Below are 13,120 nucleotides of genomic sequence, written 5' to 3'. Positions count from 1 at the left end.
GATGTATCATAAATAAGAATAAAAAGATATGCACTAATACATTACATTTTACAAAAAAGAAAATGAATAAGAGAAAGAAAAAAAAAAACTAACTTACGGCTGTTGTTGACACAACAAAATAATTAGTATTGTGGTATCAATTGTCATTTATGAGCAAAAAATAAAATATTTTTGTCATATCAACTTTTGAAAATTCATATTTATTTATTTATTTATTTTTCCTTTTAAAAAATTATCAAAATAATAATTTTAATATTTTTTGAATAGTGTCGCATTACATCGTTGATTTGAAGCAAATTTCAAGGATACTAAATGTAATTTTTCATACCACAAAAAATTTACGTATAATTATCCCTAATTCTAATTGTAATTTATTCTTTCTTTCTCGACTCACTCTGTATTTCATTCTTTTTACAAACTTACTCTTTTCTTTTTCGCCAACACTATATTTTTTTTTATAATTTTCTTTAATACACCTTATATTATAATTCTTTTTATATGCTCGAAATTTGTACGGCGACAATCATTAAGATAGAAAAGAAAAATCAAAAAGAAAATTAAAGCATTGTTGCGGCGCATACCAATCCTCTGCATCGGCATCTTTGGAATAGATGTGGATTCACACTGCCTCGTACGTCAGTCCAAAGGACTAAAAATAGCTATTCCAGCAATGGACGGTCACCTTTTATCCTTATCACACAACTCGAGGCAGATGACCTACGTGGCCTGATCTCACCGGTTCACTTCATCAGCTGATCGTAATCTCCAAGACATTGGATAAGGCAGATGTGATAAACTCTTGAATCACAATACTAATATACTATATTGAAAACAATAATTAAATTAAGTAAAAAGATGGGAGAATTTGAATAATAAAATTAAAAATAAATATATTTCTGGTGGTTTATTGAGATATTCGCAATTGAATTAGGTGAATAGGATAGAACAACCCTTCATGCTTATCTCTTTGGTAGGTGAATGCATTAATTAATTATTAATTATTAATTATCAATTAAAAAGAAAAGAAAAGAAAAAGGTGAATGCATTAATTAATTAATTAATTGCTAAAGTATCTTTTCACCATTAAAACATGTCCTATATTTCTACACTTAAATTAATTGAGTTAATAAATAGTTTTTCACTAATTATCTATACTGTTATAAAAAAAGAAACAACTTTTCTGTACTATCAATTTTTAAATATTCAAATTTACTCTCAAAGTTGTTCTTTCCATTCAATAAAAATTAATATAATAATAATTTCGATGTTTTTAATGAATTTATATTATTATAAAAGAAAATTTTATCATCATACAGACTTTTGAATATCTAAAAATTTTAAATTTCATGGAATAAAAATTGATTATACTCATAATTTTTAATATTTTTTTAGTAAATTTATTAAAAGACCCCCTCAATACTTTCTCAACTTTTGATATTTTTATTTTTTTTGATGTTATTGTCTGATTATTGATAATTGACTTATTAATAAAAATATTAGTTATTTATAATTTTTAAAATTTTTTACTTACCTCGAATATGTCCAGTACCGCTATTTTAATAAGTGAGCCATCGGGAATAACTGCTACAACGGAAAAATATGAATTAACCTTTGATTATATTTTTATTTCACAAAGAATTATACATTTATAAGTTATTTTAGTGATAATTTAATATTTATACATATTTAAAACAAACTAATATTTTTTTTATTTAATTAAATAAATATAGTAAAATAAAATTATATTAAATAAATGACCCCACCATAATTAAGAAATAATATATATAGCCATCCCTTTTAAAAACTCTATTCCCTGTTCCCAACACACTTCTCTCAATATTTATCTCCTTTCCGGATAAATTCCCCCCCAAAATTCTTCTCACTTTCTCTCTCTATTTCCGTCCCATGGATCCCTACAAGGTATCTGTTTTGTTGATTTTGATCTTCGTTTTTGTTTGATGGTTGAATGGTTGTTTTTTGATATCTGTGGCTTGTTTTTCTGATCATGTGATTGTCGTTCGGTGATGGACTTCTTTTTTTTTTTTTTTTTTTTTTTGTATTTGGTGATGGTGCAGTACCGTCCATCAAGGGCGTTCAATTCGCCTTTCATGACAACCAACTCTGGAGCTCCAGTCTGGAACAATAACGACTCCTTGACTGTCGGAACCAGAGGTATTACTCTTGTTTTTCTCTTTTGTTTGCCGTTCAATCCGCGGTGGTTCGGCGAATTGCCGAATGTTTCTCGTGGTGATTTCTTTCCTTTTTTTTTTTTTTTTTTTTGTTTTGTCCAATCTTGTTATTTGTAGAGGACTTGTTTTTTCCGCCCTTGAGTAATTATGTGACCGTCATTCTCTCTGTTGATTTTAAGCTTTGTCACCTGTGAAAATGAGTTAAAAGGTGTATAATTTCTTGTGCAGAACGGTATAGAGGTAATTAATATCAGATTAGATAAAGATTATCGGTGAGTTTCTGTGGATATTGTTTGTGTCCCTTGTTTGGGAAGATATGAGACAGAGAAACAGCTTTTGCGTCAGGGCTTTTGGGGATTGAATTCCATGCTATGTTAAGTTTATCCAGTTGATTAAGTTTTCAGCTGATAGATTAGTGAATTTTGCATGAGTCTGTTATGTAGTTGTTTTCTTCTGAACGGGAGACTTTTCCCATCCTTGTTTTTCTTCTTTAGACTTTCCTGAATTGTTTGATAGTGTACTGGTTAAGTCAATATTGCAATAATCTCACAAAAATTTGAAGAACCGAGGTTTATCTTTATCTTACTTTATGTTGCATGGTCGTGTTGTCGACTCTTTGAGATGATGTATAAATATTTATAATGTGTAACTAGATGTAATTTGCTGATGCATTTTCTTGGTAGAGTGTTCAGTAGGTTAACATTGTTGTTGCTTACAAAGCTTGGTTGGTTGTGCTTGAGTACTTTGCTTATATGAAGATCATCTCCTTCTGGGATCAAGTTTAGGAATACTTAAACTAAGGGAATTATTATTTTATTTTACAGGCCCTATCCTCCTTGAAGATTATCATTTGGTAGAGAAACTTGCTAATTTTGATCGTGAGAGGATTCCAGAACGAGTTGTCCATGCTAGAGGTGCTAGTGCCAAGGGGTTTTTTGAGGTCACTCATGATATTTCTCACCTTACTTGTGCTGATTTCCTTCGAGCTCCGGGAGTTCAAACACCTGTTATAGTTCGATTCTCTACTGTCATCCATGAGCGTGGCAGCCCTGAAACTCTCAGGGACCCCAGAGGATTTGCTGTGAAATTTTATACCAGAGAGGTATTCCATTTTGTTTCTTGTGAAGTTGTATTCCTTTTCTTTAAATGACACATATATATATTATTAAGAGTTGGAGGCAAAAGATTGTTTATAATCTGATACACTATTGGCTGAATTGCTTCTCTGTTTCATTGATGCAGGGAAACTTTGATTTGGTGGGTAACAACTTCCCTGTCTTTTTCGTTCGTGATGGAATGAAATTCCCTGATATGGTTCATGCCTTGAAACCCAATCCAAAGTCCCACATTCAAGAGAATTGGAGAATCCTGGACTTCTTCTCCCACCATCCAGAGAGTTTGCATATGTTCAGTTTCCTCTTCGATGATGTGGGTGTTCCTCAAGATTACAGGCACATGGATGGCTCTGGTGTCAATACCTATACTCTAATCAACAAGGCTGGGAAAGCACATTATGTGAAATTCCATTGGAAGCCCACCTGTGGTGTGAAATGTTTGTTGGAAGAAGAAGCTATCAAGGTTGGAGGAGCTAATCATAGCCACGCCACCCAGGATCTCTATGATTCAATTGCAGCAGGCAACTATCCAGAGTGGAAGCTTTTTATTCAGATAATGGACCCCGATCATGAGGACAGATTTGACTTTGATCCACTTGATGTGACGAAGACTTGGCCTGAAGACATTTTACCCCTGCAGCCAGTTGGTCGTCTGGTGTTGAATAAGAACATTGATAACTTTTTTGCAGAGAATGAGCAGCTTGCATTTTGCCCTGCTATTATCGTCCCTGGAATTTACTATTCCGATGATAAGTTGCTCCAGACTCGGATATTCTCTTATGCTGATACTCAGAGGCACCGTCTTGGGCCAAACTATTTGCAGCTCCCAGTTAACGCTCCCAAATGTGCCCATCATAACAATCACCATGAAGGTTTCATGAACTTCATGCACAGGGATGAGGAGGTACAAATTTTGATTTTCGAGTTCAATTCAATATATACCACCTCCTATTAAGAGCTTTGGAAGTTGATAAAAACATTTTGAGACTTTGCATCTTAGTACTGTCTCTGCTATTTAAATGTGTTTTAGGGAAGAGAATGTTCAGTTGGGCAATTTTCAGCTGTCTTTTGAATGTGAAACACATAAAATGTTTCCTTTTTTTTTTTTACTTTCAGTGCAGTGGCTTTAGTATGTTCTTTGCACTTCTTTCCTTGAAATTCTTGATCTGATATTCCAACTCTTTTTTTTAGGTAAACTATTTCCCTTCAAGGTATGATCCTTCTCGTCATGCTGAGAGGTACCCCATTCCTCCTGTCGTGTTGTCTGGGAAGCGTGGAAAGGTATGTAGTTTCAGTTTACTTAATTCTGCCATTTGGGCATTAATGTCTCTCTTGTGAGTTAAAATCTTTCTGATATATAGGCATTACCATGAAAAGGAAAAAAAGTGAAGGGGAAAAATCACTTTATGATTTGGTGTGGGGTTATGAAGGTAGAAATTTGAAACCTTTGCCAAAGCATTCTTCCTTTAGACCTGAGCCCCAGTACCCATGCAAATTCCCTCAATATGTTTTCAATGAAACATTGGTGATTGAGGTGTCAACCTGGTAACACTTTAAATGGTTAAATGAAGAGAAAAATTTCTCATATTTTCCGGGAACAGAGTAAATAGAGGTGATATTTATATGTTATTACACTACTGTACAGAGGTTTTTGACAATTTAAGCGATTTAATTGGGATTTGTTGAGGTACCTAATTGACCAATGGGCTCTGTCTATTAAAAATGCCTGATCAAAGGGAAATTGGTATGTGTATGCTTGGCTGTCTGTTGAAAGATGAGAAACTTGAAGATTGATTCAAAAGCTACTAAAATACCATTTTGCAGTAACTTATGAATTCCTGAAATAAGTATGAACTTATCTGCATATGGTAATCAATCTGATAAATCTGCTCATCTTGGTGAACTGCTGACTTCCAGAATAATTAATTTTTTAACTTGTAATACTTGGTTGATTAACAGATCTGCATCGAGAAGGAGAACAACTTTAAGCAGCCTGGAGACAGATATCGTTCCTGGGCACCGGACAGGTACACCACTCTTCATCTTGTTGAAAAATAATAATGAACTACTTTTAGGTGCATAAGAGCTTGCATCTTTGGTTCTCATACCTCTTCTTAATTCAGGCAAGAGAGATTTATCCGGCGATGGGTTGAGGCTTTATCTGATCCCCGTCTCACCCATGAGATCCGCAGTATCTGGGTTTCATACTGGTCTCAGGTATATACTTGTTCTTTGCTAGGTGGTTTTCTTTTTTTTATTTGTTGTAACCATGCGGAGATCAACTTGAGGTGCAATTTCGTACTTACCTGTTTCAAACTGTACTACAGGCTGACAAGTCTCTTGGTCAGAAACTCGCATCCCATCTCAATGTAAGGCCAACAATGTAAAAATCAATGTGAATGGAGTTTAGAGGTGATCCTGGTTTTGGAAGCATCAGTCATCAATCATATCCTACTGACTACTTTCTCCTCTGATATGTAATTTAACAAACGTAGTGATTAATGACGATGTCTATGTCCTAATCTTAATAAATGAGGATCCGCTTCTCCAGTGCTGATCTCTGATTGTGAATTTTCTATTTGAGGCTGCATATTCACATATCACTTACTAGTAAGTACTGTGTTTATGGCCATTTTCCAGGTTTCTGGAACTCGGCGTTTAAGTCTTTCAAAGTATACCATTCTGTGTTTGGCGAGTAGTGTGATGTTGCAAATCAACTGCTGCTTAAGCATACAACCTATGTGCATTCATGTAAATGAATCGCTTTCTGCGGCCCATTTTGCCGGCCCGTGGAATATGATATGTGAACATAGGTGACAAGAAATATCACATGAGTAGATAAATAATGGCGAATTTTAGCATCAGTAAGATGGGCATAAATTGGTGTGAGCTAGAAAATAATAACGCAGATGAATCTGAATGTGCGCCATATTCTTAACTTCATCTTTTGACAGTTTCTCGTGGGCCACCAATAGAGTTTTATTTTTTTGCCATTGTTGTTATTTGTGCAGTTGGTACCCACATCGGGTGTGGTGTTACTGCTAGCACAGTTGGTACTCATCACCTAATTATATTAAATTTCAGGAGAGGGTTTGCCCCTTCTAAGTTATTATACTGAAAGGCCGAAAAACGGGTCTGGATCCAATAGAAATTAACTGGTCTTGAATTCGGTCCAAAGTTTTACAAGATGGTCCTCATTAGTTAGGCCCAGCCGCCTTATTGGATGATAAGTTCAGCCCAGAATAAAAATAAACATGAGCCCATTCTATCTTGGCCCAAGCCCAAGTTTTCCTGTTGGTCAAAATCGTTCTGAAGTTAAAAAGATAAGAAAACCAACAAAGGTAGATAAATTTATAAAATCACGTAATTGAATTTTATGCTTAGATCATCAGTTTTTTGAAAAAATTGTTTTATTTAGTGAACAAATTCTATTTTCTAATTATCATAAATTATCATTAGTTTAGCTTTAGATGAAAAACCATATATTGTTTGGAAAATGAAAAGACACATGAGACTTATTTTATTATTTATCTTTAAAATTTCTTAAAAAATTTTATTATGACAACTAATCTTAGAAAACATTAAGACCTTGTTCAATTGGGGTGGAAAATGGGAGTATAAGAGAAGTGGAAGTAAAAATAAATATACAAGAGATAGTTTAGTGTTTGGTTAGAGGGAAGGGATGGAGGGAAAGTAAAACTTGATGTATATGAGACCTCTTCAGAGTTCAATTTCATTTCTATCCAAATGGACGGAAAATTAAAAGTATAAGATCAAGAAAACAAAAAAGTATATATTATATTTTATTTTTCTTTACTCTATTGCCCATATATATAATATACCATACATAATCACCAGAGAAAAGATAACAAAATTGTTGAAAAATTACTGCATCAAAAGTCAACAATGAATATTTTCATTAATAGAAAATATTCTTGTTCTTATTTAATAAATATTTTATTAATAAGGATTTTAAAATTTTGATGTACTAAAATTATATTAGTATAATGTTAATTTATTTATTTTCCAATACTAAATAAAGAGAATGGCTATTCAGTAAAATTATAAAAATAATTTTTTCTTCTCAATTTGTTTCATCATATCAAACAAGTGAAAATATTTAAAATTTACTCCACTTTCAATTATACTAAATAATTTAAAAGGAAATTATTATGCTTTCACTCACCTTCCTCCTTTTTACTTCTCTTTTCTTTTCACTTGAACCAGACGAACACTAATTTCATAATAAGATTCCTATTTGTTTAGCAGTGATATTGCTATTTATGAGCTAATAATAGCAAGTATATTATTATGTTTTTTTGGGTAGAATATAATTCTATTTTAGACATATCACGTTATAGTATATATCATTGTTATTTTGATATGTTTTTTCACTCGAGTTTATTGGTTATTGACGGAAGGTGGTCTTCTATTAGCTCAGATACACATGTTTCGAGATGTATACGATGAACAAAAATTTCGATTTACTGTAATAGTAGTAGTTGTTTAATTTTATGTTCATATGTTGTAGTTATTTAACTCATTTGTACAAGAAAATTAGGTATTGGTTTGTATAGATGCGTTTATAAGTTCTAAGAAAACGTAAAAATATTTGAAAATTTATAAGATGTTGAAAAGTGTTCAGTAAAATTTTTTAAAAAAGAAAATTTTGAGATATTTTTAAAATTTTAATAAATTCTTTCAATTTCGATCATATTAACTATAATATTAGCGTTATCAACACTTCATAATATTATTTTAACCAAACACTATAACAGCTAAAAAATCCTTACTTTCTGTTTAATTACAGAAATCACTCCTAACAATCAAAAGATAAAAGATAGTTTGTGTAATTATATTGACATTTTTTGGGAGTTTATGTATAATTTTTCAAAAAGTAGGAATGATTTGTATAAATGATATTGACATTCTGGTGGTGCACGTGTGATCATACAAATCTAAGTATAATTATTCATATTTTCTAAAATAAAATCTAATCATCTTATAAATTTTAAAGACATCTTATAATATATTTTTAATCAAATTTAGTGGAAACACCTTCTTAATCTGTAACTGTTCTCAAACATTATCTTTTAGTCTTAAAAGATTAATATTTCTCATAAATAATATTGATATATTATTATAGTTGAAACATGGGAAGTTGATATATGTATATATATATATATGTGTGTGTGTGTATGCATGACTTGTTCGAAATCCAATCTTTATATCTATCACAAGAAATCTAGACCACCAATGGTGAGACAGTGTGTGTATATATGTACCTTTTGGTTATGTCATGATCCATTTCTTGCTACATCCATGTCTTGTGGGCTGCAAGCACTGCTGATATTTGTGGCCATACGAGGTTGATTTGATGCCTATCTTTAAATATTCGGTAAATTATAATGACATCCAATCAAGTTTAGTTAAATTATACAAATATGTTGTGATTTTTACAAAATTATAACTATGATTTTTGAAGGAGTGTTAGTGTGATATTCTTTTTAAAAGGCTGTTCGTTTAAATTTTATTTTTAAATAGGGGTATAATTGTAATTACAATTATAAATTAAGATGGTGTATCTATAATTTTACTAAAGAGAGGAGGCGTTTGTGTTTTTTGGCCTAATCTTCGGAGTTGTTAATATAATTTATCCATAATTTAAGGAGAAATTATATTGATATCTTTGAGGTTCAGGCAAACTCATAAACACCCCTTGTCTTTTGAAAAATTACAATTACACTCTCAGAGGGGTGTTAGTGATGCTTTTCAGGGGGTGTTTTATCATTTATGTGAGTTTTGCCTTTGAATAAGAGGCTGTTGATGTAATTACAATTATAATCTTAGAGGGTGTAAATGTATTTTTGAAAACTTGAGAGAGTTTGTGTATTTTCACCTATTTCAGGCGATGTCAATGTAATTTACTCCTAATTGTAATATAGACAAACTCACAAACATGGACAAAAATAACGTTAGGGAGATATTTAATTATAATATTAGAGGGGGTCTGAGTATAATTATCCCTAAATATTAAATTATTTTCATTTATACTTTAACTTTAAATTCTTTTACATTCACTTCAACAGATGGCGAGGGATCCCAATACCATAGCTTTCATTGGTTGTTGAACGAATACGCATGAAATTGTTAGCACATTATAGGCCTGATTCAGTTGAAGTTGCGACTGTGTATAGGATTTGGAGGATAACATGACAATAGATACTTGCTATCCGGACAACTTGGGACCGACCCACTATTGCTCATAGCCGACTTTTTTGTGGTACTGAGCCTTTAAATTGGTGCTATTTTGATTTATTTTTAAACTCAAACCCAACTTATGGACCGAAATGGTTGAGGCCTGCACCAGGCTCAAACCAAGTCCAAATGTGCCTCTTTTATATGTTTAAGAAATTGAGATGTTATTTTTTTAATTATTATTTAAGTTTATGATTGTCTTACGAAATAAATAAATAATCCATTAAATCAACAAAATTTATGACTAAAAAAAATTAGTTAAGACTGTATAATAAACTTAAATAATAAATTGACTAACAAGCTTATAATAATAAATCCAAAAAGGACTTGAAATAAACTTTTAAAAAAATAAATTAATATATTAAAAATTTAGAAGTAGGACAATAAAAATAAAAGATTTTAGAATAGCATTCAATTTACTCTCATGTGGTAACCTAAATTAGAAATTTAACCCCTCATATTCCCCAATTCACCCTCAATTAAAATGGCTGAAGGTTTTTCTGATGTGGGTTTTGCTGTAATATCCACAAAAATTTGACTGTTACATGTAAATCTTGCAGTCAATATGGTAAGGTGTAAGAATCATTTTTTTCCCTTAAAAAAATGCACATAATAACAACAAAACACACAAAAATCTAAATCTTAGCACTTTTTTTTTTTTTTACTAGCCATTGTAACACGTCGTTTATGCATGCATATAATAAATAATTATTCATATTTTAAAATATATTATAAATAAGAGTAGAATATATAAATCAATATATTACATTAAAAAAGAAAAGAACAGAAAACTAATTTATTAGTTTTAGTTAATGCATGAGTTAGTTATCTTATTAATTAAAAAATATTTTTGACTTTACAAAAAGTCGGTGCAACGACGTCATTGACCACCATTTATGAGTCTGAAATTCCATTTCTTTTTATATTAGTATAAATAAATCCAACCTAGGATGTTGAATCTTTGAACACATATATTAATTACCAATATTTAATATATATATAATTAAGTAATAATTATTATTATAATAAAATCAACAGCTATTATTAAAATAAAGTAATACCCACATATTTGGTACGACCAACTAACATATCTCACTGCTCTAAATTAGGTAAACTACAACGTCAGTGCTTTCCCACGTCAAATACTTATCCATAAGGATACAATTTGTCAATGTTGCACTATGATTAATTACGTGACCAATATTACATCTATATACATAGCAGAACCAACTTTGATTGTAATTGAGGTAATTTTGCTCAATACTAATTTTTGGTAATTTTGAATTCTTTAATTATAAAAAAAATTTATAGGTTGGAGATTTCATTTAAATTAAATTAATTAGAAACTTACTTTACATTTACCTAAACAAATTTACCTATCTTCAAGATTTAGATACTAAGTTAATTTATATTTATCTTAGATAGATTCACATTTTAGGATTATATTTACATTTTAGTTATTATGAAAAATTAAAAGGCTCATCTATTTTATATTAATTAAAATTCTTTATATTTATCCAAATAAATAAGTATTTATTTTTATATTTATTCAAAATCTTATAACCAAATTATATCTTTTGTTTATTTCAGATTAATGAATTTTCCATTTAAATATTTAGATTTAACTCTAATTATCCATTCGTATTTTTCCTTTTAAATTTTATATTATTTTTTCAATCAACGCGTGTTAATTTTTCATTCCTATACAAGATATTCATTCTTTTATACACCAATTTATATATATACATATATTGAAATTTTATTTTATAGTTTAATTCTCTTTCAGATTTTATATTTTATTTTTCTACCAAAATAAACAAATTTAGTTGCTTAATTCTACTCAAAATATGATTTATTTTTAATTTTTATTTAAATATTTATCCTTTATTTTTTATAAATTATTTTTTTATATATTATGATTTCATCAATTAAAATTCTATTTTATAGTTTTTTTCTTTTTCTCTTTTTCTGATTTTTCATATTTTTTTTTGCAACAGAAAAGAACATATTCATTTAGTACTAATTGGTATATATTTGATTTAGTATTAATTTATATAGTTCTGCAACAGAAAAATACATATTTATTTAGTACTAATTGGTATATATTTGATTTAGTATTAATTTATATAGTTCTACTCAAACTATCAATTAATTTTCTTTTTTTGTTTAAATATTTATCCTTTTGTAATTTTTATACTCTAATTTTTTAATATATTATAGTTTCATTCATTAAATTTTTATTCTTTAGTTTAATTTTTTTTGTTCTTTTTTAGATTTCTTTTCTGTTTTGTTTTTATTTTTCAATAAAATGGAACAAATTCATTTAGTGCTAATAGGTACATATTTCATTTAACATTTTTTCGTATGATTCTGCTTAATTTGATATTTAATTTTTTTATTTAAATATTTGACTTTTTTTTATCCTTTTTATAGATATACATTATAATTACATCTATTAAAAATTTATTTTTAATTTAATTTTTCTATTTCAGATTATTTTATTTTATTTTTCTACAATTATCTTTTTATAATATTTAAATAAATAAGCCTCAAATATCTGTAGCAGAAGAAGAGGACAATTGAATTGTGAATTATGAAGTTTGCACAATTCAAAGTTGCGTCAATGGTATAACTGCGTGTCTAAAATAGGTACGGCGTTGAATATTTTCACTATTATAAAAATTATAATTTGGAAAATACTTTCACTAATATAAAAATTCTAATTTGGAAGATGACACATAATTTATATATATCCGAATTCTCGTACTGGAACTTTTTTTAGCATCGCATAGATTCAAACCATAAATCACTATATTAAAAGTATGGGTAAATTAAAATTAGCTGTTCTGAAATTTGTCATAATTACGAATATTCTCTCGTTGTTTGAGAATTTATAAATATCTCCTGATATTTGATGAAATTATGTAATCTTTGAATAGAGGTATGAAATTGTCAACTTTGCCCTTACAGTATTTTTTATTTTTTTTAAAAAAAATTTCGATTCAACCAATACATTGATATGACGGTAATTGAATTACAATAATTCACATAACGCGAGAAAATACTTACATGTTCAGTGGAACTCGACCCCATATTTTCGACCTTGCTCTTGAAACCTCAGCCAAATACACAATTCTATCAAGTTTCTCAATAATTACAAAACGAATAGAGTGGTAAAGATAATAAACAGCAAATTATTATATCAATACTTGTATAAGTGGGATTTGAATTAATGACTTCTAGGATGAGGGATCGACAAATGGGAGATCGACGTCTTTTCTATTACTGTCACTCGTTTTTTCAGTACGTATTCTTCTGATTCAAGTATTGAAAAAACAGTGTATATTATTGTCACTATGAAAAATTAGTTACAATTTAGAGACAACATAAATCACTGACAAATATATTTATTGTTTTTATACATGTATAACTGATCATTTGTAATGACATTTTTTGCTCAAAATTTTTCTCACTAATTATTGGTGGTTACAATTTTTACAGAGCTATTATCACCATTAGTGGAAGATAGATCACGAGTTCGAATTTCTCAAGGGGTTG

The 13,120-nt window shown here is 29.6% G+C and overlaps 1 protein-coding gene across 2 annotated transcripts in view; it reads left to right on the top strand.

Annotated features, from left to right (window-relative positions):
• LOC105158885 (catalase isozyme 3) overlaps positions 1,799-13,120 on the top strand; it is a 27,908-nt gene continuing 16,586 nt past the window's right edge. The window contains exons 1-8 of one of the 2 annotated variants that reach the window (XM_011075790.2): positions 1,799-1,920; positions 2,076-2,172; positions 3,014-3,291; positions 3,432-4,208; positions 4,496-4,585; positions 5,264-5,331; positions 5,428-5,521; positions 5,632-5,966. In XM_011075790.2, the coding sequence (XP_011074092.1) occupies positions 1,906-1,920; positions 2,076-2,172; positions 3,014-3,291; positions 3,432-4,208; positions 4,496-4,585; positions 5,264-5,331; positions 5,428-5,521; positions 5,632-5,691 (1,479 nt within the window). In that variant the 5' untranslated portion in view covers positions 1,799-1,905 and the 3' untranslated portion in view covers positions 5,692-5,966. Of the gene's footprint in view, positions 1,921-2,075; positions 2,173-3,013; positions 3,292-3,431; positions 4,209-4,495; positions 4,586-5,263; positions 5,332-5,427; positions 5,522-5,631; positions 5,967-13,120 lie in introns of those variants that run through there. The other variant, XM_020692688.1, reaches the window with a different exon arrangement.

The sequence above is a fragment of the Sesamum indicum genome, linkage group LG3, assembly GCF_000512975.1.
Source record: "Sesamum indicum cultivar Zhongzhi No. 13 linkage group LG3, S_indicum_v1.0, whole genome shotgun sequence".
NCBI lineage: Eukaryota > Viridiplantae > Streptophyta > Magnoliopsida > Lamiales > Pedaliaceae > Sesamum > Sesamum indicum.
This window is presented reverse-complemented; position numbering and strand designations above follow the sequence as displayed.